The sequence below is a fragment of the Magnolia sinica genome, chromosome 19, assembly GCF_029962835.1.
Source record: "Magnolia sinica isolate HGM2019 chromosome 19, MsV1, whole genome shotgun sequence".
Taxonomy (NCBI): domain Eukaryota; kingdom Viridiplantae; phylum Streptophyta; class Magnoliopsida; order Magnoliales; family Magnoliaceae; genus Magnolia; species Magnolia sinica.
This window is the reverse complement of record NC_080591.1, coordinates 16,902,459-16,927,977: the sequence shown is the minus strand read 5'-3', so window position 1 is coordinate 16,927,977 and position 25,519 is coordinate 16,902,459. Positions and strand designations below refer to the sequence as shown.

At 40.9% G+C, this 25,519-nt stretch overlaps 2 protein-coding genes across 2 annotated transcripts in view; one reads left to right on the top strand and one right to left on the bottom strand.

Annotated features, from left to right (window-relative positions):
* LOC131235661 (UDP-galactose transporter 1) overlaps positions 1–6,619 on the top strand; it is a 34,249-nt gene extending 27,630 nt beyond the window's left edge. Inside the window, exons 4-5 of the mRNA XM_058232932.1 lie at positions 5,935–6,166; positions 6,257–6,619. Of these exons, the coding sequence (XP_058088915.1) occupies positions 5,935–6,166; positions 6,257–6,484 (460 nt within the window). The 3' untranslated portion in view covers positions 6,485–6,619. The remainder of the gene's footprint in view (positions 1–5,934; positions 6,167–6,256) is intronic.
* Positions 6,620–8,210: 1,591 nt separating this feature from the next.
* LOC131235207 (uncharacterized) lies at positions 8,211–12,356 on the bottom strand. The gene is made up of 3 exons (XM_058232351.1): positions 11,940–12,356; positions 11,668–11,786; positions 8,211–8,630 (listed from the first exon to the last, which is right to left on the bottom strand). Exons 1-3 carry the CDS (start codon positions 12,312–12,314, stop codon positions 8,483–8,485), a joined length of 642 nt encoding a protein of 213 aa, XP_058088334.1. The 5' UTR covers positions 12,315–12,356; the 3' UTR covers positions 8,211–8,482.
* Between the last annotated feature and the right edge of the window lie 13,163 nt (positions 12,357–25,519).

Sequence of the window (25,519 nt, the reverse complement as noted above, 5' to 3'; positions counted from 1 at the left end):
CATGGTGACTTGAGCAAGTCATGTTTTCCAAATTAAATTAGTTTATGATTATAAAAATGTATATGAATATTGAATAATATTTAATTGCCTGTAAATCATCATTCATAACTGAAATTTTTTATTCAGCTTGAGTGATGAGACAAATTTTGTGAGATTAAATCATAATGAGTAGTGACCCCATATGCGAATGGCTGCAAGATCCAAGACGTATTCAACATTCCTCATGTGACTGTTGGAGCTGGGGTTATGGTCGTCGCTAGAATTGCAAGCTCCAATTGAAAAAAGTGAATGCTTTGAAATTGGAAAAAAATGAAAATGAGATAAACCTTAGAGAAGGAAAGCTTTTATAAATAATATATATTTTGGTAGTGATAACCATAGTTAGCAAAACACAGTATGACAAAAATTGGTATGGAAGAAGTACATGTTTAATCCAGGTAAGATTCTCAAGAAAACAGTCAAAATTCTGTAAAAAAAATATAGGTGTGCCAAAAATACAAGTGTACCATCACAATCTGCAGATGAACATAGAATTAACAAAAAATAATTTTTAGTGGTTTGCTTTCAATTCACAGGGATCAAAGTTTAGGATCATTATTGAAGAGCGATTATGATGCAGTACATGAAATTCAAATATGATGTGCGAGATTTCAGGCTTAACATCACGTTAGTTTAGAAACAATTACATAAATTCCATATCCCACATGAAAGTCCAAACCATTCAATTAAGGGGAATCTATGCAGGTCCAGGCCTACACATGATACGGCTGGATCAATAAAAATTATAAACCAAACGATACTCAAAAATAAGAAATAATCATCCACACATGCATAGTAATCAGTCCCTAATCCAAGGGATTCAGAAATTCCAATTCGGGGAACCCTAGGGTAAGAAAAGGGGCATAAAATTGAAGATTTGAGTAATTTAGGGTTTGGATTAGGGATTTTGGGTGAAAGCGGAGTGAAAGAGAGGAGAGAGACTAACCAATGAAGTACCGCATGCGTGCACAACAACAATGGCCCAGACGCACGTGCGTGTGATCCCGGCCGCACGTGTGTAGAGCCCACTATTCAGAAAAGGGCCACGTTGGCCCTGGTCGGCCAGGGATGGACTCCAAAACCTCCAAATCTCAGTTCAATTCGATGTACGGTTTGTGCGTGGTGCTCCGCCGAAGCTTCAACTCTCCTGTAGGGCCAGATTCTGAAATTTTGCTGTGGGGAGGAGAATTGCTGTAATAGATGATTGATTCGAAGTGTAGATGAGGGGTTGAGATGAGAAGAAGGGATGGTAGAAGATGGGTAGTAGAGATGGCGATGAATGGGGGCGAATCGGGATAAATGTGGCTTCGCACCACGGTAGTTAACTCTTAGATGAAGGGAAGGTTACGCACCCAATTAGGCTTCACAACTTAGAGAGTAGGAAAACGCAGGATTTTTATTAATCTTCAATGAATCAAAAGAGCTACAAGGGGTGCCTATTTATAGGAAAACCCTATACCCCAAAACTCGCGCCATGAGCGCAACCTATTACTTGGCGATGAAGCAAACTAAAATAAAAACCAAATAAAGAAATCTAAAGCGTTCATGATGTTCTAAATAATAACAATAAGCAAAACTTAAAATATGAAATCAATTCGACTAGTGGGTCACGATCATGAGATCCCATGATGGGCTTTTCTTGACTAACGGGCCCACTCTTTTGAATTAAAGCTTCGTCTTCTAGTTACGAGGCTCTCTCTGGACATCGTTATCATTCCAGATCGACGGTGGGGCCCTCCTTTTGGAGTACGTGCGTAGGGGGCTCAGCGTGTGTGCGTGGGATGTCCTCATCAATTCTCCTCGGTTGCGAAGATTTCGCCACTGGTGAAAACTCCTGAACCGCTCCAGGATGTCAGGATCAAGTTTCTGAAGCTCCTCCGTAGTGAGCCACGTGCTATCTGAAGCTGGGCGTGACTTCCATTTAACTAGGTACTTCTGAAACCCGCCATCCGACGTTGAACTATCTGATGGTCTAGGATATCTACTTCTTCTCTGAGTGTGTGAAGGTTAGGTATGGTAAGTAGAGGCTGGGAAGAAAGGTCGGGAAGAGTAGGTATGAGAGGTAGAGGCTGGGAAAATGGGTCGGGACGGGTAGGTATGAGAGGTAGAGGCTGTGAAAATGGATCGGGATGGGTAGGAATGAGATGTAGAGGCTGGAAAAATGGGTCGGGAGGGAGCCATGGATCAAGAGAAATGTTTGGGAAATTAGGATGGTTAGGCAATAGGCTGGACAATACGTCAATGGCCCCTTGAAATGCAACTAGATCTTCCACATCGAATGTAGTACTAATTCCAATGAAGGATGAAAGATTTGCCACATACATATTGAGACCATTTTGTTTTATAATTTTGAATGGTCCAGCGCTATATACTTGAAATTTTCAAACGACTCCCTGAGGGTACCACTCTGACCTGATGCGGATTATGACAGTCCCTTACATAAATTCCTTGAAACATTTATGTTGGTCTGCAGAAAGTGAGTAATGTTTATTACTAGTCATGATCTTCTGCCTGATTTTCGAACGACTCCCTTAGGGTACCGTTCTGACCTGATGCGGATCATGACAGAGTCCCTTACATTGAATTCCTTGAAACATTTATGTTGGTCTGCAGAAAGTGAGTAATGTTCATTACTAGTCATGATCTTCTGCTTGATTTCTTGATGCCGTGAATGAATTTGATGTGCAAAAGACTCTGCAAGCTCTGACGGCCTATGGGACAGTGACATAGGGACAAGATCAATAGGTCTCCCAGGTTTATAATGCGTAACGACTTCATAAAGACTGATACCTGTGCACCTATCGACAGAACTATTAAACGCAAACTCGGCTATAGGTATTACGGTGTCTCATATTTTGGTGTGCTCTATATCCCTCCTAGGGGGAGACTCATCCGGTAGATCATCAGGAACCACATCACAAAATTCATCTACTACCGGAATGGCCTCAGTGGGTAACTCTACACTAGCCTCTGGTGCACTCTCTCTAGCCACGAGGTCGCACATGTTGTGCCCTTCAAAATAATAGTCTTGATGTCCCTCATGGGGTGGGAGTGCGGGTGCACGCCTATGACTGATTCCTTGGCCACATCCATTCATTGGTCTATCCTCCTGGCCACCTGCCTGAGATTGGCCATCTTCTCTAATGACAGAGTTTATCCTGAGGGAGGCCTCTATTTGGTCAAGGCGTTGATCTATGCTTCGTTCCAAGCACTTACCCCAAGACTCGATCTACTGGGACAGCTTGTTTAGTGACTCTAGTAGTTGTTCCATGTTTAGTGTAGGGTGCTAGCCAAAACCATGACCCATATGTGTGGGTGTATAACTTGCTAACTCCACCTAAGGACTTTCTACGACGACTATATGGGATTAAATGATCCTATGAGATTCTATATGAGGGAACTATGCAATGTTACTTTAGCAATATAGTTAATAAAATAAGGGACTATGGACTCCTAAAAGCTATATGTGATGGACTAGATGCATGAAGGACTTAAACAAACTAAACCCTAAATATGTGATGTATTCCCCTATAAGAACCCTAAGCTCTTATACCAAATTTGATGCAGGACATGAAATTCAAAAATGACGTGCGAGATTTTAGGCTTAAGATCACGTTAGTTTAGAAACAATTACACAAATTCCATATCCCACATGAAAGTCCAAACCATTCAATTAAGGGGAATCTATGCCAGTCCAGGCCTACACATGATAGGGCTGGATCAATAAAAATTATAAACTAAACGATACTCAAAGATAAGAAATAATCATCCATACATGCATAGCAATCAGTCTCTAATCCAAGGAATTCAGAAATTCCAATTCGGGGAACCCTAGGGTAAGAAAAAGGGCATAAAATTGAAGATTTGAGTAATTTAGGGTTAAGTTTACAGATTTTGGGTGAAAGCGGAGTGAAAGAGAAGAGAGACGAACCAATGAAGTACCGCACGCGTGGACAACAACAATGGCCCAGACGCACGTGCGTGTGATCCCGGCCGCACGTGTGTGGAGCCCACTATTCAGAAAAGGGCCACGTTGGCCCTGGTCGGCCAGGGATGGACTCCAAAACCTCCAAATCTCAGCTCAATCCGATATACAGTTTGTGCGTGGTGCTCCGCCTAAGTTTCAGCACTCCTGTAGGGCCAGATTCTGAAATTCTGCTGTGGGGAGGAGAATTGCTGCAATAGATGATTGATTCGAAGTGTAGATGATGGGGTGAGATGAGAAGAATGGATGGTAGAAGATGGGTAGTAGAGATGGCAATGGATGAGGGCGAATCGGGATAGATGTGGCTTCGCACCACGATAGTTAACCCTTCGATGAAGGGAGGGTTTCGCACCCAATTAGGCGTCACAACTCAGAGAGTAGGACAACGTATGATTTTTAGTAATCTTCAATGAATCAAAAGAGCTACAAGGGGTGCTTATTTATAGGAAAACCCTATACCCCAAAACTCACGGCATGTGCGCAAACTATTATTTGGCGATGAAGTAAAATAAAATAAAAACCAAATAAAGAAATTTAAAGCGTTCATCATGTTCTAAATAATAACAATAAGCAAAACTTAAAATATGAAATCAATTCGACTAGTGGGCCACGATCATGAGATCCCATGATGGGCTTTTTTTAACTAACGGGTCCACTCTTTTGAATCAAAACTTCGTCTTCTAGCTAGGAGGCCCTCCCTGGACGTCGTTATCGATCCAGATCGACGGTGGGGCCCTCCTTTTGGTGGACGTGCGTAGGGGGCTCGACGTATGTGCGCGAGATGCCCCCATCAGATTATAATAAAATAGCTTATTTCGGTAGAAGCCAGAATATGGACTGTTCAATTCATCAGACCATCTCATTGTGTGGCCCTGACAGGGTGGTGACGCGTTGGATCTTGAGTTGTGCAAAGCAAAATGGATCACAGAGAGACAGAAACTGTTCTTATTGACTACAGGAACTGGTTGATTCTCTTCTGCTTCAAAGGGACCGACCGAATCTCTTCTTCTTTGTTCACAGTCAACCTTGGAATCCAGAGGGGATGAGGAGAGCCTTTCGCCATTTTTCTCCCGTTTTAAACATTTTAATTGGAATTACTGAAAAAAATGCTTCTTTTCTGGTATTTTGAAAGATGCACAGTTTTATAAAGCAATTTATCTTAATTCATATTTTTGAATAAAAAAATACAGCATATAAAACAGCCTATTACTAACCAGGGCCATAACATGATATTAATATCATATATGTTAGTGAAAAAAAAGAATCATACATGGTTACATAAAACAGCCTAAAAAGGATCATGAAGTTGTTTAGGTTGTATCCAACACAACTGAAAACATCTGTTGCTTTGAATTGACTGACCAAATCACAATTACATCTCCTAGTATTTATAGGAGGAAGTAGCCTTACACTGCCTTTTAAGTCTTCTAACTTCAATGTAACAAATTATACTTTTGAGACTATCCCTCAAATGATCACTAAACTAATCTCAATTGGGTCATTTCTACTCGCTTGTACTATTGCAATTCAACTGAAATGAAGTGCAAGCAAGTAGTCCAATGATCAAATTGTAGTTACATCTCCTAGTATTATTTATAATAGGAAGCAGCCATCAAGTGGCGGTCACATTCCCTCAAATGAATACACTAAGATAATCTCAATTTGGTCATTATCAGTTCTTTGAACTAATTGCAATTCAATTCCATACTGCTTCCAAAGGAAAGAAGGAAAACAGCTATCAAAACTTATCTAATGAAAACTTGACCTAATTATTTTTTTTTATAGTGCTGATGGATGCAAATGCTGAAGCTGAACTGTCATAATTGGGATTGTGTTGTCTAGATTCAAAGCTTTTAACATTTATTCTAGTTATTCCTTCCATTTACCCCATTACATTCTCTGTAATGTAGCATAAACACCGTATACTACATGGCACCTTTTGCAACTATGATCTTGGCTGTGCCCGCCCTATTACTTGAAGGCGCTGGAGTTTTAAATTGGTTTCAAACGCATCAATCTGTTTGCTCGGCACTGATCATAATTTTGAGCTCCGGAGTGTTGGCTTTCTGCCTCAACTTCTCCATCTTCTACGTAATTCATTCCACAACAGCAGTCACTTTCAATGTGGCGGGTAATCTCAAGGTTAGAGAAGAATAAGCCCCCCTCCCACTTCACAACTCCATAGCTTGTCCTTGTGCATGTTTCCTCATTTTTCGGATGATGTTTTTGCAGGTAGCAGTTGCAGTCATGGTCTCATGGCTGATTTTCCGAAACCCAATTCCTAGTTTGAATGCATTTGGATGTGCTGTTACACTATCCGGATGTACATTCTATGGGTATGTGAGGCATAAGCTATCTCAGCAACCAGGAACGCCTAGAACACCCAGAACCCCGCGGACGCCTCGGAATCGGATGGAGTTGCTCCCTCTTGTAAATGATAAGCTAGATGATAAGGTTTAAAAGGCATGATGCTGATGTTGTTCAGATTGCTATAAAAGCTTTAGGCTATTGTAATTTTTTTTATTTTTTTTTTCAAATTTATCTCTCTGGCTATTGATCTGCCAAGCTGATATAATTTATAGAGGGTATTTGAGATGTGGATTGCTTCCTCTTCAGTTCCCTTTTATCTTTGATCAGTTGCAGGTTTAATCAGTCTTTTCAAGAACAAGGATGCAGCTGCAATGAGAGGGCTGTATTGTGGAGTTTTTTTACATGTATGCCTATTGCTCTATGAAAAGGGTGCTTGCGGTTAGAAATAGTCCTTTATTTTTGTTCTGGTTTTTGGCAATTGCTGCCCACAAACTCTTTCAAGGCAACCCAGAAGCCTAGATTCCAAAATTGGTGTGCTGGATATGGTTGGTTAACGGTTATAAAAATGACGACCATCTCTATTATATAACCCATGGTAGGATTCATATTAAGTTGTTGGGTACTCACTGTGTGATGTGATGGTAAAGGTTGATATGCGGCGGCGGTCACATTTCAAACACCAATTGTAACGGGCCCAATGCCATGATACAACCGTGTCTAGCATGATGTAATTCGGCCCTTTTTTGGGTGGCGTAAGGTGTTAAGATTCATCTATTTTGGAGGCTTTCCTTGCATATGCCTCAATATCAATGGTTTGGACAATGGAATGAGTGGACTGGCACAATGCTATGTGTTGCGATCTTAACAGGGTTTAAAGAGACTAGCTTGACACGTTCTATCAGTCTTTGGTCAGATTCTTAACAATTGGTATTGAAAATGGCTACTGGATAACCAAAGTGCAGCTGCCATACCTGGAAAAGGCTACTTAGAAACGAAGCCAGAGAGTGTTTTTAAAAAGTGGGCTGCTTGGTGGAATGTTATGATCCCAAAGGTTTAAAGAGCCTAGCTTGACCGGTTCCATCAGCACAGCACGGGGCTTTTGGTGTATTGGTTTGGTTCTTAACACCATGATACAAATGTGCCTGGCATTTTACTAAGTCCCATTTTGGGTGGCGTTAGGTGCTAGGATTCTTCTATTTGGGAGGCTTTCTTGGGTACGTGCCTCATGATATCAATGGTTTCGATAACAGAATCATTGGAACAGCCCCAATGCTATGAAACAAGCGTGTCTAGCATGGCGTATTTGGACCTTTTTGGGCGGCACTAGGTGATTTGTTGAAGGCTTTCCTTGCCTGCCTCATAATATGAACGGTCTGGATAACGGAATCACTGAACCAGCCCCAATGCTCTAGCATGCTGCCTTTGGCTTGGCACCTTTTGGGTGGCACTAGGTGTTAGGTATTCTTCCCTTTTGAAGGCTTTCCTTGCATACCTCGTAATATCAACGGCTATGACCGCCCCAGTGCTATGATATAAACATGTCTTGGGTGGGGGTTAGGTGTTAGGATTCTTCTTTCCTTGCATTTGCCTCTAAATATCAACGGTTCGGATAATGTAACTCACACCAATGGCCCTTTTTGGGTGGCGTTTTTTAGTGTTAGGATTCTTCTATCTTGTTCGAGGGTCTGCATCTATCTCCATCTACGGATTCACTCTTTCCAACTTTTCTGTGTGAGAAAATGCAACAAGTGGCAGACATGGGCATGATCGACCCTGCCTATCAGGAGGCCCACGTATAAGCAGCCCAGATGTCACACGCAAGCCACAATGTGGAGAATATAGAGATGAGATAAGCAACAAGAGGCAATGCACCAAGGAGAGGAAATGCTTTTACATTCCGAATGTCACATAGAGAAGAAAGAAAAAGAAGCACACATCTGATCTATCTTTTGTACAAGGAGAATGGGCCATACATTTGGGCCACCTTTCTGATATTTTGTTTCATGTCTACATGGGTCCACTTAGACATTCTGTAAAATCAGGACCCCAATCTCAATGTGGGCCCCATAAATTGCAAACCAAATTAAGAACAGTCAATATGTGGGACCCCACCAAAGGGTTTTAGGCCCAAGTGGGCCACAGAAAGAATTAAGCAAGAAGCCAGAAGTTCTTTTGCCAACGGGTGCTGATGAGGTAGCCACCAACTCCCCTGCTCTGCTTCCTCACTCCTAACGTCAGACAATCTGCATTGTTTATGCACTGCTCCACAAATTCTTCATTCCTGCCCCTCCCCAAGCTGTCCCCAAAACACAATCTCATTTCAGACTCATCATTTCAAAAGGGGCCTACCGGTTGATTTGTCGTGGATATATATCTGGACCGTTCGTAAGGTGAGGGCCTCCGTGAAAAACGGCAAGAACCAAAATTCAAAACGGCCTACTCATCAGATGGGCCACGTGTGCGCGTTGAATGACTCCAACGGTCACATTCTCCTTTCTGATGTGAACCAAACAACGGATTCAGTTTCGGTACTGACCCCAGCGGCAGCGGATTAGGTGCGGAGGCGGTGCGGCATTTAACCGTGGGCCCCACCTTGATACACGTATTCTATATCCACATCGTCCATTAATACACGTATTCTATATCCACACCGTCCATTAATATACGTATTCTATATCCACACCGTCCATACGTTGTTCCAGATTATTTTAGATCATGAGCCAAAAAATGAAACAGATCCAAATCTCAGGTAGAACATACCATAGGAAAAACTTTTTGTGGGCCACAAGTTTTGGATCAAGCTGATATTTGTTTTTCCCTACATAAAATTTCGTGTGACCTTAAGAGGTTGGCTGGTAAATAAACAATAAGGAAGCATTATGGTGGGCCCTAGAAATTTTTCAATGGTGCCGCGTTCAACCACCACTGTTTCCTATAACATAGTATGGTCCACCTGAGATTTGGATCTGCTTGATTTTCGGAATTATGCTCTAAAATGATATTTCAAAAATGATATGCGGGGTAGATATATAATACATACATCAAGGTGGGCCCCATGGTAAGCGCGGCACCGTCTTGGGTAAGGCGGGGCCGCACCTAATCCGTATTAGTCAGTCCTCTGTGGCCGCAGTATAATGTATGTATTTCATCCATGCTGTCCAACCATTTCCACCCCTCATGTCAGGGCATGAACCCAAAAATGAGCCCGATCCAAATCTCAGGTGGACCACAACACAAGAAGCAGCGGTGATTGATCATCCACCGTTAAAAACTTATAGTAGGCCTTAAGAAGTTTTTAGTGGTGTACGTTAAATCACCACCGTTTCCCGTGGTGTCGTCCACCTGAGATTTGAATCTGCCTCGTTTTCGGACTCATGCCTAAAATTAGCTGGAAAAAATGGATGGATGGGGTGGATAAAACGTATATACATCATGGTGGGTCCATAGAGCTTTTCCAGCATTGATCAGTACTGAGATCTCGGTGCTGGAGGGGACACTACTGGATCCGAATCCCGGACAACCAGGTTATATTCCCAAACCGTGAGCCACGTGGATGGAACTTTCTCAACTTTTATGAGATGCACGCCGTCCATCAGGTACGCTACCTGATGCTCGGAAGCGGATTGGCTGGTGTACCACACATCAGCGATATATCGTGTCGGTCCGTGGCGTGTGAAGACGAGCGCTGACGCTCCTCGAGCGAGTTGTACGAACGAACGGTTCAAAGGAGATCAAAATTAGGTGGGCTTAAAATTATGTATTTAATATATCCACACCGTTCATCCATTTTTCGAGATAATTTTAGAGCATGAGCCAAAAAAATGAATCATATACAAACTTCAAATGGACCACACAACCAATAGCAGCAGATAATGATTTCCCCCCATTAAAACATTCGTAGGCCCCACCATAAAGTTTATTTTCCATCCAGTCTGTTCATAAGGTCAAAAAGACCTGAATGAACAGGAAAAACAAATATATCTTATTGATCCAAAACTTCAGTGACCACAAAATTGTTTCAATGGTAGACGTTCAATCTCCCACTGCCTTTTGAAGTGTGGTCCTCTTGATCTTTATATCTGTCTTATTTTTTAGATCAAGACTTAATACGAGCTCGCCAAATGGATGGACGGTTTTGTATAACAAATACCTTATAATGGGACCCACAGAACTTGCTGACGTCAACACACTAGCTAGATCGCTGGTGTTTGATTCTCAGATACCGACACCATTGGGATGGGACGCCACCATTAATTTGTGTAGGTCCCACCGTGGTGTTTACATGCCATCCAGTCCATTCATTTCATGTGCCTCATCCGGACGAAAGATTATCTAAAAAATCACAGTATTCCAAGACTACATACCACGTGAATTCACAGTTTTCCACCTGAGCGCTGTATTGGCTAGATTTCTAGGATCAAAACCAAACAAGGGGTGGTGTACCGGATGGACGGCATGGATTTGGAAACGGATTGGCTGGTGGTCGGCGCTCTGTGGACCCCACCATGATGTATGTGTTTCATCCATGCCGTCCATCTATTTTTTCAGATCATTTTATGGTATAAGCCCAAAAATGAGCTATATCCCAATCTCAAGTAGACCACGTTACAGGAAAAAAGTGTTGAATGAGAGTCGACCATTAAAAACCTCTTGGGGCCATAAAAGTTTTGGATCAAGCTGATTTTTGTTTTCTCCGATCATCTAGGTCTGTATGACCTAATCAAAAGATTAGATATCAAATAAAAAGTACAGTGGGCCTTAGGATGATTTTAATGGTGGATATCCAATCAATATTGTTTTCCTGTGGTGTGGTGCACATGAGATTTATATCCCTCTAATTTTTGGGATCGAACCCTAAAATGATATGTAAAAATGGATGAAACACATAAATCATGGTGGGGCCTACATAGCACCGACCACCAACCACGGGGTTGGTGGCAGGGGGAGTAGCCAATCCGTTTCCCATGGATTTCATGCCCAGCAGGTACCTAGGGCGAGCTACGGAAGCGTTTTCCACACCTACCCACATTGTGGAGGTGGGATGATTTTTTAGACCAGAGGTAACTCCTCGAACTGGGCCCACTTGATCAGTGGGCCTGGATCTCAACTGGTGCGAATGCCGACACGGATGGCGAACGTGGATGCCCCCAGGCCGTTTATCAGGTGGGGACTACATGAGTAATGATCAGGCTCACTTATCAGCGGTGGAGTAGCAACTGCCCTGATTCTTGGACTGGGACATGTTACGGTGCGCCCCACCTGATCAACGGCCCAGGATCTCACATGTGGCACACGTGCAAGATTGTATGGACTAAAGTAGGGGAAGGCCTTACCAATTGAATGAAGAAGGTTTCTTCTGACCCAACACCAAAACAGAAGCTTCAAGTTTCTTCACTTGGCTGATGACTGTGGCTAATCTGGGCCCTTGGATTACCAAAGCCTCAACTTCCACCTGTTTGGATACCCAAAACATAAAAAATAAAAATCAAGAAAAACAAAAAAAGATCACTTTCATATCAATGTACCTTTTTACCTTTCTACCCTTCTAAGGCCTTTGTTGATGTGTTTTGGGAAGTAGGTTTTTTTGGGTTATTGAAGTACAAACCTCAGGTTTACAGGCCTTGCAAAGGGATCCAAGTGAGTTAGCAAGATGAGGGGTAGAAGAGTCAGAAAAATGAGGCTTCCTATGAGCTTTGTGGGGAGGGATGATCTCAAGGAGAGTGAGGACATCCCCCTTGTTTGCCACATGTGTGAGAGCCCACATCATGGCATGCTTTGCACGTGTGGATTGATCAACCACCACTATCACTCTCTTCCTCAGCACCAGCCCATTGTCACCCATGTTTAGACCTTCCATCTGCGGCAAGCTCCTCTCTGGTGGGCCTCTCTTACTCCATCTCTTTGATGATGAGTTCCATCCATCTCTACCACTCAGCTGCCTCAAGATGGACCCACCTCCAACAGATCCAGATCCCACCATTCTCTCTATCTCTCTCTCTCTCTCTCTTTCTCTGTTTTGGAGAGGAGAGGAGTAGTGATGTGATGCTAATATAATAAGGAGAGTTGTTACTTGATCCTCGACCCACATATACTCGGGTCTCATTTTGTACAATTATACCTGTGGGGGCCATGGTTGAGTGGTCCAGACTCCAGAAAGGCACAAGAAATTCTCTTTTATGGTCCAGCCTGGAAACAGATGGGGAACTGGAAGTTTCTGTAGAGATGTCCCTCACATATCCACACCGTCCATCAGTTTTGCAAGAGAATAACAGGACAGGAATCTAAAAATTAGGCACACCCAAAACTTATGTGGGCTACACCATACGAAAAAGTGGGAATGGAAATGTCCACCGTTGAAACCTTACTCGAGCCAACCATGATGTTTATATCCTATCCAAGCCGCTCATATAAATTGTTGGCACAAATATCATATTTGATACAAAAATTTAATAGCCCCCACAAAGTTTCCAACGGTGGCCATTCAATCCCTACTTTTTCGTGTGGCGTGGCCCACATGACTTTTGAATCGGCATCATTTTTAGAATCCTTTATAAGTTTTGTCTTGCAAAACTTATGGACGCGTGGATTTTTCAAAGGCAATGCCAGTCTTGTAAACATACCGTTAATACAAGAAATCCCAAATGAGCCCACCTTCAACTGGGGCCATTCATTGGATGTGCTTAGAGCTGTACGCGATCCAAGTTAGCCCCGTTAGCTCGCTCGATTTGACCCGAAAAAGCTTGATTTAGCTCCAAAAAGCTGGATTTTTCAAAGGCATCGCCACCAGTCTTCTAAACAAGCTGATAATACGAGAAATCCCAAATGAGCCCACATTCAACTGGGGCCATGCATTGGATGTGCTTAGAGCTGTACACGATCTAAGTTAGCTTGCTCGATTTGACTCGAGAAAGCTTGATTTGGCTCAGTTGGAAACTGAGTTCAAGCCAGGCCAACCTGATATTTTACGCTTAAAAAAAATCTGAGTCAAACTCAGCTTGACTTGAACCAAACCCCAGCTCAAATTGAACTCATACTGTGACTTGGTTATTTTGATACTGATGTTGCCCAACAAGTATTTGATGAAATGATGTTGTCTAGTAGTGAGGAAGATATGGATATGAAATAAATATTTTTGTACCATGATTTTCATGTTGTTTATTGAGTGTTCAATGAAATACCTGTAACTGATGTTTCTGCTCTACATTCGGTGAGAAATTGAAAGTGTACCCTGTGTGTTTGAAAAAATACCATGGGGCTCGGTCTCAGCTCAAACTCAATTGAACGGCTGATAGAACTGAGCCGAGCTAGCTAGTCAGCTGAGCCGAGTTCAAGCTGAGGTCAGCTAGTGGCCGAGGCGAGTTTAGCTGTTCCAAGATGGACTCAATTCTTGTCGTGTACAACTATAGATGTGCTGATAGTAGCGTGGACTTTGAAATGGTTGGGTTGGGCCCGTTAGCTACCCATGGCGTGCATCAAGTACAAACATGAAACTCGAGGATGGATTGCATATCTTCGGGTGGCAGAAGAGACAAATATCGGAAAAGGGTGATGGAGATGGAGCTATATCTCTGTGCAGAAAGTCACGAGCTTCGCTCATTATTTCAGTGGAGATACTTATCACCTCTTATGATTCCTCTTTTTCAAATTGGAAGATCCTAGCCCTTTCTATATATCCTATAAATGAACGGTGAGGAATGAACACAACAGCTATTTGGATAGAGAAAAGGCCACATCAGATGGCTAGGCCTTCATCGAATTGTAAGATTTTAGGGATATGCGTGTGGGGCCCACCAGATTAGGGCCGTCGCATCGTGGTACCCTGGGCACCATTAGAACGGACAGTATTGCATCCGGCCATTGTAGCAAGTATGGTTTTGATGCGTCAGGGTCTTAGAAATGGACGCGTCTTTTGGTGTATCCCTGACTGTAGGGCCCACATAGATCTATTTTCATTATATCCACGCCGTCCATCCGTTTCTACAGAACATTTTAGAGGAGGAACCCAAAAATGTATAGCTCCAAGTGTCAGGAGGACCACACCAAGTGAAAATGTGATTATTGACCATTAAAAACTTGTTGTGGGTCACAGAGTTTTTGCATAAAGTTGATATTTCTGTCGTTCCTTCATCCAGATATTTGTGACCTAATCAACGGGTTTGATGGAAAATAAACATTCCAGTGCCCCCCACTGGTTTTAATGGTGGGCGTTCAATCATCACTGTTTCCTGTGGTGTGATCCACCAGAGAATTGGATCTAATGAATATTTGGGCTCATGAAGTAAAATGAGCTGGAGAAAGGGATGGATGGAGTGGATGTCATAAAGGGATGGCGACCCTTCTTTAACCTTGGCCTATTTTATATTAAATGTGGACGGTTGCCGTTACAGTGATGACCCTCTATCTCAAGGCTAATGAAGGATTAGGATCTTCCCATTTGGGATTTTCCTCATGTTTCCATATCCTTTGGCCCATCATGTAAGGATGGGGAGGAGCACCGAAGCGGAAACGGATTGGCTACTCCCCGTACCACCAGCCCGGTGGCTGGTGGTCGTTGCTCAGTGGGCCCACCATGATGTATGTGTTTCATCAATTCCGTTCATCCATTTTTACATATCATTTTAAGGTTTGATCCCAAAAAACAGACGGATATAAATCTCAGGCGGACCACACCACAGGAAAACAATAGTGATTGGATATCCATCATTAAAATCCTCTTAAGGCCCACTGTACTGTTTAGTTGACATCCAATCTGTTGATTAGGTCACATAAGCCAAGGGAAAAACAAATATCAGCTTGATCCATAATTATGGCCCACAAAAGGTTTTTAATGGTCGATGCTCATTCAACACTGTTTCTGTAATGTGATCTGCTTGAGATTGGGATATACCTCATTTTTGTTCTCATAGCATAAAATGATCTGGAAAATAAGATGGACTGCACCGATGAAACGTATAAATCATGGTGGGGCCCACAGAGCACCGACAATCAGCCATTGGCCGGTGGCAGGGGGAGTAGCCAGTCCGTTTCCCACCGGAGCGGGCTGCGTGGTAGGCCACAGACCTCAGACTCAGGTGGTGTCTTAACGCACCAAGTCATGTGGGCCCCACCATGATTGTATGTTCTATATCCACACCGTCCATCCATCTTGCAAGATCATTTTAGGGTGATGGGCCAAAAATGAGGCAGATCCAAAGCTCCAGTGGACCACACCACAGAAAAACTTCCTGAAGCTACTTGCTATTTGTAACGTGTGTTGAATTCTATTTCTAACTTCCCTCCAATAGCCAGTCAAAGAATAACACGTGTTATTATATGAGCAGGTGTGGAAAAATCTCCAAATATACGGATCACTTTTGACTTAATTGTAGCTGGCTGAGCTCCTTATTACGATTAATTGTAAGATGACTCATGACCAAGATGAACATGATTGAAAGTATATATGATTTAGGAAGTAATATTATCTTTGGATTATAAGAATTTTATTTTTGACAAATGATTGCCAACTTAGGATGAGCCATTCACAGTTGTGAAAGTTCTCCGGAAGGATCTTATAATCTTCGCAACTTGCAGGGAAAGATTGTGAAAAAGCCTATCAATAGTCAATTCCCATAAGCTTACCATCCCATTATGTGGAAAATGGTATGAGCATGGCAAAGCGATAGTTTCAATTAAAATTATCGCTGAATGCAGACTGAAATACGGTTGAGACAATTACTTTAAAAGAAGTTATTTTATTCATACGGGCAAGGGAAAGGTAGATAAGGCCTCTAGTGATTACCTATATATTTATAAGAAAAGAAGAAAAAAGCATGGCTCGGCCGAAAAGATACATAAGATTATGTAGTCATGATCATTTCAAATTCTGCTAGTGCACACGTAGTTGTATCCTTGGCCTCACGTCTTTTGATTTGCTACAAACATTCCTTCAATTAACACACGGAGGATATCTATGGCATTGTCCACACGATGATCGAGAGTCTTGGCTTTGGTTTTCACTTCTCTCTTCTGAGCACGGCTTTCCTGTGATCGAGCCTGAAAGATGCTTATTTGAGAATTAATAAAGACCAACGTCTACGCCATAGGCTTGTTAAGGATTCGAAGTGTCATGACTGCCATAGGCTTGTTTGATTTCCTTTATATCATTCTCCAAGTCCCTGTGTTGGGCTTGGAACACATGCAGCACAATCTTAGTAAATTAATGGATCTAAGTCCAATGGAGTCATTCTATCCAAGTTGTGTCATAGTCGGTGTAGAGAATATTGATTTCATTCTAGACGGCAACCAATTGTTTTAGTTTACAATCGACACATTGAAAATCAGTTTCAGCCTCAAAGTAGGTATCCTCGAGGCTATAGAGCTTTCTCAAAACCTCTAAGATTTCTCTCAGAGGTCCCATCAGACTAGGCAACCTTATTGTGTTGGTGAATGAAGTAGTCGATATCCAATAGAAGAATCGATTGGCCATAGAATGCAAGGTCTATGGCCAGGATGTCCTTCAAGAAAGCCTTAACTTGAAAGATTGGAGTAGATGTTCCAATTGACGACATATCGTCTAAGGATGTTTGGAAAATACGGAGACAGATTTTGAAGCATGTATAGAATGAAGATTGAAATGTCATTTATAGGCATCGGGGATTACAATGGTGTCTGCATTCGATGCATCATAACGATTGGAATGCCCAATAATGGCATGCAATGTGTCTTGTGGGAATTTGAATCAAGCAATCACAATGTTAGTAATTGACGAGGACAGAAAATGACTCTTCATTTCTATGCAACGTCAAGAGGGTAGTTATTACTTTTAAGTGCACAAGAGGAAAAATGCTTAGCACCGAATGATCGAGACAAAGATAAAACAAAAAGGTATTTTCACCGATTTTATTAATTTGGAATTGTAGTACAAGCTAATACAAAAATTAAAAATCAAATGATGAAAAGGCAGCCATTTTCTCTAAAAAACGCATCCGCCTGGCTTTAGTTGATTAAGGATTGTCTGAGTCTTTGAGACCGTGCGCATGGCCTGACAAATGGAGTGTTTTCTTAGACAAAGACATAGGTGTACATGAACCGAGCTAGCTGACGCAGGGATGAACGTGATGAGGATAACTACTCCGAATCCACGGGGCTTCTCTGGACTCCTCAGAGAGACTTCTCGAATCCACGAGGAAAGAAAGCAGAAAATAGAAATAAATTCTAATAAATTCAAAATTGATTAATTAATGAATAAAAACAAGTTCACAACCCTTTAAATAGGGGTACCAAGCAATGGGAAAGAAATCAGAATCAAACTACAACTAAAACTCCTAGAATCCGTGACTTACTATAAATAGTAAACTTACTATTTATAGACGGCCGTGATGTCTGCTAGTGCGCAAGGTTTTCGGCCAAAAATAGTAAGTGTCCTATTTGGCTTCACCAAACCGTTCTCCTAATTATTCTAAGCTCTTTTCACGTTGGGCGCGACTCCTAAAGCTCGATGAATGAATAGTTATAATCAAACTAAAACTTACTATTTATAGTAAAAACGAAATTGAAACAGGGAAACGACTGTCGATCCAGGGGTGTTTCGCAATTCCAGCTTGTGTAACCCAGCGTAGCGGGTTGGTTGGCTAAAGTAGCTCGTTCTACCCCAAAATCATATATTTTATGCCCGATAACTCATTTTGGATTGTGAGATACGCCCGATCTAAGGTTTGACGGTCCAGATCACTTCTATCGTTGACCGGCCCTTTTCTGGTCCATCTTGGTCATGAAACTGTCCGCGACCCGCTCTACATCACTAGCTCGGGTAGCTCACTCGACTTGACTCGAAAAAGCTCGATTCAACTTGGTTCGAAGTTGAGTTCAAGCCGAGTCAAGCTGATTTTTTGAGCTCGAAAATGAGTTCGAGCTGGCCCCAGCTCAACTTGACTCGGATCGAACCCAACTCAAATCGAACTTGGATCGAACCAGTTCGGTGACTCGGTTACTTTGATATTAATGTTGCTCACCAATTATTTGATGAAATGACTCAACGAAGTGTGGCTGGTGGAAAGGAAGGTATGTATATGAAACAAATACCATTTTTTCTTGATTTTTATGTTGCTTAGAAGGTGTTTGATAAAATACCTGTAAAAAAAATGTTGTTGTTTTACATACAGTGAGATTTTGAAGGTGCAGTCCATGTGTTTGTGAAAATGTTGTACAAGCGAACTTGGCTCCAACTCGGCTCAAACTGGACCAAGTTGCTAACCGAACCGAATCGAGCTGAGCTGGCCAATCAAGCTCGAGGACCGAGCTGAGCCGAGTTCGAGCTGGGGTCAGCTAGTGGCCGAGCCAATTTGAGCAGAGGCCAGCTCGACTCGGTGTACACCCCTACGAAGACAACTAATGTGTTTGCTTTGGTCTTTTGTTGAGCCCTAATTATTACTTGTACCTGATGGCGAGCCTTCAACACCTTGAGTTGTTCCTCCATTATCACAAGCTGAACAGGTAGATTGGTTATCTCTATGTCTGATTCCTTTAGTTCAATGTATGCAACAGATAGTTGTTCTCCTGTAATTGTGGCTTCGTTCATCATAAGGGATGCGGCCGAATGCTTGACCCAGATCCTATCGACCGATGCATTGATGTCTTAATACTCTTGCACTAAGTCCATAAACTCATATAGCACATGCATCTTTACCGACAAGGTTTTATCCAAGCGGGAAAACATTTGATGATGGCAAATGAGAAGACCAAGTTTTTCGACTGACCCTAAAGAGATGATATTAGTAACCCTGGAACGTATAAAAGTGTGCAATTCCTCTTCAAGCTACTGAAGTGCGGACGAAGGTGCTGGAAACTCAACCATTAAAATGTCACTAGTAAGGACTTGGCCAAGAGAGGAGAGTATGTCTTTAACAAGGAGTGTTTCCTCAAATATTGAAGGAGGGGCAGTCGATGTCTCAACTGGCACAATAGCACTACAAACGTCATTAATTACAAGAACCTCAGTGATTGTTCAGCAAAGGAAAGTGATAGTTGGTTGAAGAGCCTCTTCTTCTTCTTCTTCTTCATCTTCCAAAACAAGTACTATACATGTGCTAGCCAAATCGGGAACCTTTTGTTCAATTCGATGCAATGGTGGTGTAGGTTGGTTGGCCGATGCTGGTGTAGAGTGAGAAGACGTAACTTTGTGGAAACTCTGTGGGGTCACCGAGGCTCATGCTCATCTTGATCAAGAGCAATGGTCGAGGTCTCAGAATGGACAGATATAGGGGAGATTACACTTGTTGAACAATCTCCATCTCCTCATGAGCTTGATTCTCTGGCCAAGAGACATCGCTCATAGTCTCCTCATAATCCGAGCCATCGAGGTTTTTTGTAAGAGTTTAGATGTCAGATATCACAGTAATAACAAGGACCTACTCTAGTCAGTGCATAAATAAACTATATTATAAAAAGTAAGGAATTATCGAGCAATTGAGTAATAAAAATAACAAAAAGAGAAAACATCAACCTAGGTTAGAGTGAACAACAATAGTGGAGTACATTCGGTCATTAATCAAATTATAGAAGAGTCGCTGATAGCTATTGCGAGAGGATGAGTAGCAGAAGTAAAAGGTGATAGATTGGGTCGATAAGGTATTAGAAAATGGTCAAAAGGAAGGTTGGGATCATTTAACCTTTTCATTTCTTTTTGTCATTTATTCTAAGCTTTATTAAAATGAGCTTTTTCATGTCTCTCATAAGCTTCTTTTATTTCCCAAGAATAATCTAAGGGAGAGAATCCCAACCAATATTTCGTATTAAAATATGTTTTGAAGCCTGAACAACCTTAGCTACATAATGAATACCTGAAATTTTTCTAAAAGATCAGCCCGCCTATGCTACTGGAATAGCTCTTATTAGCACAACTAGAATAACACGAACAACATATACAACAAAACCTGAAAGAGGTCCAAGATTTGTAATATTTTTAAGAACAAGCGAAGCTCCAGATGCTTGGGCCGATTGGGCTGGTGTGCCTAACCCAATAGGACTTTCAGTTATGACTTTTTAGTGTTGAGGAGGAATTGGATTGATCGTCTTTATTGTTATAGAAAGATAGCATCTAACCAGGACAACTGAGGAAGAAATGAGCATTAAAAGTAGCACGTATTTCTTCAAAATTATCATAAAGGATTTAGAAGGTGTTGACCAAATCTACGATCAAGCGATGGTTTGGGGGTTGGTTGCAGGTTCTGTGGATGAAATGACATGGAATACATTGAGCTAATCTGAATTAGTGAGCAAGGAAATTAAGGCAGTATTGCTCGGCCCCACCTTTAGTGTTCACACCCATCTCCACGGTGCCGCCATAAGAGAGATCTTTGTAGATGAGATAACTCTCTCAAGCCTTATCCTTGAACCTGGTTATCTTGACGTCGGCCGCATCATAGTCCTTTGTGAACTAAGCCAGATCAAACTCTTTATTGTTGAAAGTGAAATAAGAACGATTGGATTTTTCTGGGCTAAGAGAGAGGAAGAAGTTCATATATTCAACGAAAGAATGAATGATTTTAGAAAAAAAAGATATTTCGATGGCCAAAAGAAGTGAAAGAATATAGAGGAATAAAATCTACAAAGGCGTAACTAAAATATTCATAAAGTCATATTTGAAGAAGTGATAGAGGCCCTCCACTGTAGTAAAAATCCTTGTTTGTTGCTTCAAACATGCTGTGACATAGGTGGACGAGCAGGAACGAAGCAAGGGTTAGTTGTCGACCTTGGGTGAGTGCCTCAGCCAAATGAACATATTTCTTTGTAATCTACACAATATTCATGCAGAGCAAGTAACAGCAGATCCACATTAATAAAAATGTTGAATGTTCCAGATGATCAATAATGGCATGTGTTTTGCAATGAAGTGACATGAAGTTGGAATAAGCTTTGTCACTATTATCTAAAAGGGAAAAGTAGTACTGCTTACCTTGGGCAAAGTTGGGGTAGATTGGGTCGTCAAGGAAGAATGTGGGTGAACGTACAAATGTTCATAACATTGGGACTAATGGGACCACATCCAAAGTGAAAGGTGTTGGTTGATTAGCTCTAGAAGGCTAAAGCTACAATAAGAAAAGAGATATTTGTTGCATATTCATGCAAAGAAAGGTTGATACATTCATAGATGTCAGTCTGCCTCCATGTATCACCATGTTGTTGGGATACATAGAGAAACTATTCTAGCCATCCTTTTATCTCTCTTAGCTAAGATCTTGAAGTCTTGAAGGTATCTGTAGGGTTTTAAAGAGAGTCAAACTGAATAATGAATTTTTCAAATGGGCAACAAGGGAAAAATTGATCCAATAATTGTAGCTGATCAAGGGAGATCTCGGAATGAAATGTCAGACTGAGCGTGAGAAATACTCTATCTACATTAATAAGGGTGGAGAAGATAATATCATCCGAAACTTCAAACGAAAGAGCCTCCAGCTCTCTTTTAATATCTTCCTGATGGAAAGTTGCAGGGTCAGATGAAGAGGAAGCAACCTTGATGATAATAATATCAGTCGAAAAGAGTTTAGAAAGAAGAAGAGCGAGAGTCGCGTAAAGAGAAAAATCAGTTTGAGATGGCGTATATATCAGTCAGAGACGTGCACACTAATGAGAGGATAATCATGACTCATCGTATGATTCGATTATGTGTTACATGTCATTACGATAGCCGCAAGGTAGAGGCAAAACCACTTCAATTTTATTTTCGGTAGGACAGAATCAATGAAGAGTTGCCACATGGAATGAGTGGCCGAGCACATTTATTGCATAGGGTGACGAGCAAATGCTTTCACCTTTTTGCTTAAAGGCAAAGTGATGTGGGAGGAGGGGCAATGTTGTACCCTACTTCTGACCGTCTCTAAAATAGCTAATCAGGGATTGACACGTGTCATTGCACAAGGAGGATATAACATGCGAAATGATCTTTAGAGATATTTGGAGCAATTTTCACGGAATCACAGTTGGCACTGAGCCGAATAGTGCACGCCATCTTATTATGGGGCATGATTGAGATGAACATGGTCAAGAGAAGATGAACGGTCAGAGAGACAGGTGTCGAGAAGAGACGAAAGGATATGAAATACCAACGTGGCTACGATTCAGTTGTTGTAATCATTAAAATAAAAAGAGAAGCGTCTGGAGGGCACGAAAGAAATCTATAAATAACAAGAAGATCATCAAAGCAAGATGTCTCATACCAATTCAACAAACTAATCAAATTTATATTATCTTTCCTTATCATAGCTTAGCTTATTATGTGTATTTTCTCTTAATTAATATAAATTTTGACTTGTTTGATGAATAACTTTTTATCTGTGATGAATTTGATATAAGTTCTTTTGTTAGAATTGTTTGGAATTGTGCTTAGAAGTCCATAGAAGCATTGTTTCATTAATTTACTAGATAAAAAAATTTGTACATAAACACCCTTAAACTATACCCTCGATTTGAGATCTTATGGTTCCCATGATCTATTCAATGAAGAATTTAATACTATTCTTATAAATCACAAATTAACTGTATACGTTAAATTTTAGCTCTTAGATCATTGTAAAAATAGTCTAATTGTCAAATCAACCCCTTAACCCTTGATTTTGGTGACCATCAAGTGAAGAAAGTTTGTGAGTAGTTATAGTCAGAAATTTTCTTTCATGTGAACAACTTGAACTTTTTATCATATGAATTAAATGTGAAATGTGAGAACCTCATCTTAATAAGCCTTTCCTTAAGTGTCAAGTTAGGCTGATCCAACTCTTTACAAATCTGGACCTTTCGATTTACTAACTTCCCACCGTCAATCTAACTCAAATTTAAACTTCGCCTTGGCCTCATATGATTACGAGATCATACAAAATTTGGATATCAATCTATGATCCTACACTATTGAATAATGATCATCTCAAAGTTCTTTCATTTTGATGTAACAGGTGAACTTTCATATTCGGAACTTTCCCACTATAGATCAATAACCAAAATTTACTGACTTGTTTGCCTATCATGAATACACATTTTCTCCAAATTTGGGTCATGATCATCAAGCATAGACCATTAATCAAGGTCAAGTCTAAATTTGTACCCTTCAGGTCATTTTTCAAGATTGGTCAATCTAGGATGTTGATCGCCAAGATAATTATGTATCTTGGCTTTATTCCTCGACCTTGACACCATGAACGAGTTAGATTCGAAGAAAGATCGTTCGAAAAAAGATTTTTGAGAAAATTTAATTCAAAAGGGATTTACCATTCTCACACCAACACCCTTATAATAAGGGAGTGTCTGCCCTTCTTTATCCAAAACTCATGTACGTCATAGCCTCCCCACATCTAGAGGGGGGGACATCCACCCTTTGGACTACCACCCTTCTTAAGTTGTCCATCCATCATGTGGGCCATCTCCACATCTTATGCAGGTCGTGTTTCATGAAGACGCTATCATCCTTGAGGTTTTATAGATAGGGTTTCAAATTTAGGAAAAAGTGAGGATCCCTTGAAGCTTAATTCTAATTCTAGCTTATGTTTCTCTAATTCTACATCTAAGATTTAAATTGATTGTGTTAAATTCGTGAATTTTGTTTCTAATTCTCTAATTTTAATTGAATTATTGCTATGATTTTGACGTAAAATTGATTAATTCACATCAGGGTTTTGATTTGTTGAATTTTGAACCATGTTTAGACCTAAATCTAAACTATGTTGGATTAGGTGCACAAACTACATGGAATCTATGTCTAGGTGCTAACCTAAATGGGGCATGTGAGCCTAGGAACATGCTATGAACATCCTATGATGTGAGAAACTATCAAATCAATTAATTCAATGAGTTAACTCGATGAACCGAGCCAACCCACCGACCTAGACATGGTGCACCCCTAAAGTTGAACGTGTGCACCCTACACAACATGGTTTTGGGTTTGGAGTTTGTGTGAAATGTTTGTATATAGTGTGAATGTGGTCTATCTAAAATATAATGATGTTTTATTGACGGGCTTTTTATCAAAAATCACCATGATGTGTATATACGATCATGCATGTGTACATGCTCTTGTGAAATCTATGGAAACTATGTATAGTTTCATGAATAACATGTGCTCATGATAGATATACTATACCATGTGATGTTGGGTACCGAATTATATATGTGGATGTTACGTTAGTGGAAGCCCCTTACCCCAAATGTGATAAATTGTGCTTTAAAAAGGATAGAACACGTCAAGGGTTATATTGTTACATTGTTGTCAATATCTTGTGTATAATTGTTGGAGAATTGTCGAAAGATCTAATTGTAGACATGTTTACCTATGGTTGATTCATGAAGAATTGATATGGGATGTGTGTCATGTGTAGTATCTATTGGAGCACAAAAAATAATAATAATAAACACTCGCACAAGATTGTTATGTTGCGCAGTCACACACCAGTGATGGGTTGTAAGACCACAAAATTGAAGAAGAACTATTGAGGATGCCTAGTGAAGAATGAATTTGCCCAGTCATAGAAACCCGCTGTATGACTCCACAACAAGGGTATGTCAGGCGGCCGCGCGATAAAATTTAGTTGTACGAATTGGATAGCCCACACGTGTGGAGGCCTATAAATACCCCTTCTTCCTCTATTTGAAAGAATAAGAGAATGAGGGAGAAAGGAATATCAGACAAATTAGGGAGATATTCGGGAGCTTCCATAATTAAGATTGCAGTATTCAGGTATCCCATGGGATGTAGCAAGGGAGGGAGGAAAAGAAGGAGATTTAAATATGCAAAAGGATGGCTTGTTATGCGACGATGCAACATGGCCTGTTTGCGTGGCCTCGCAACAGAGGTCCTCGGTGGTCCATATATTATGTGATTATGTAAATTCATCAGGAATTCATTCTCTCATGCACGTGTCTTATGCATTCCAGTGTGAAGCAAGGGTTTCAAACCCGCGCAAGTCTTCTATCATTGCAACGGATGCTACATAAGCCGAGATGTTGCCGAAATTATTATTGAACTATTTTTAATTACACCAATTAAGTGTACTTTGTTTTTAGAAGCAGGGGTAATGTGAGGGATGTAATAAAAATTCAGATTAATAAAATAAAATGATGATTATTCTTTGATTTTTTCTTTTGTTATTATTGAATATGGATATTCCAATCTCCAATCTATATTTTTGATTGAAACATTATCATGACTATATGCCTCTTCTCGAT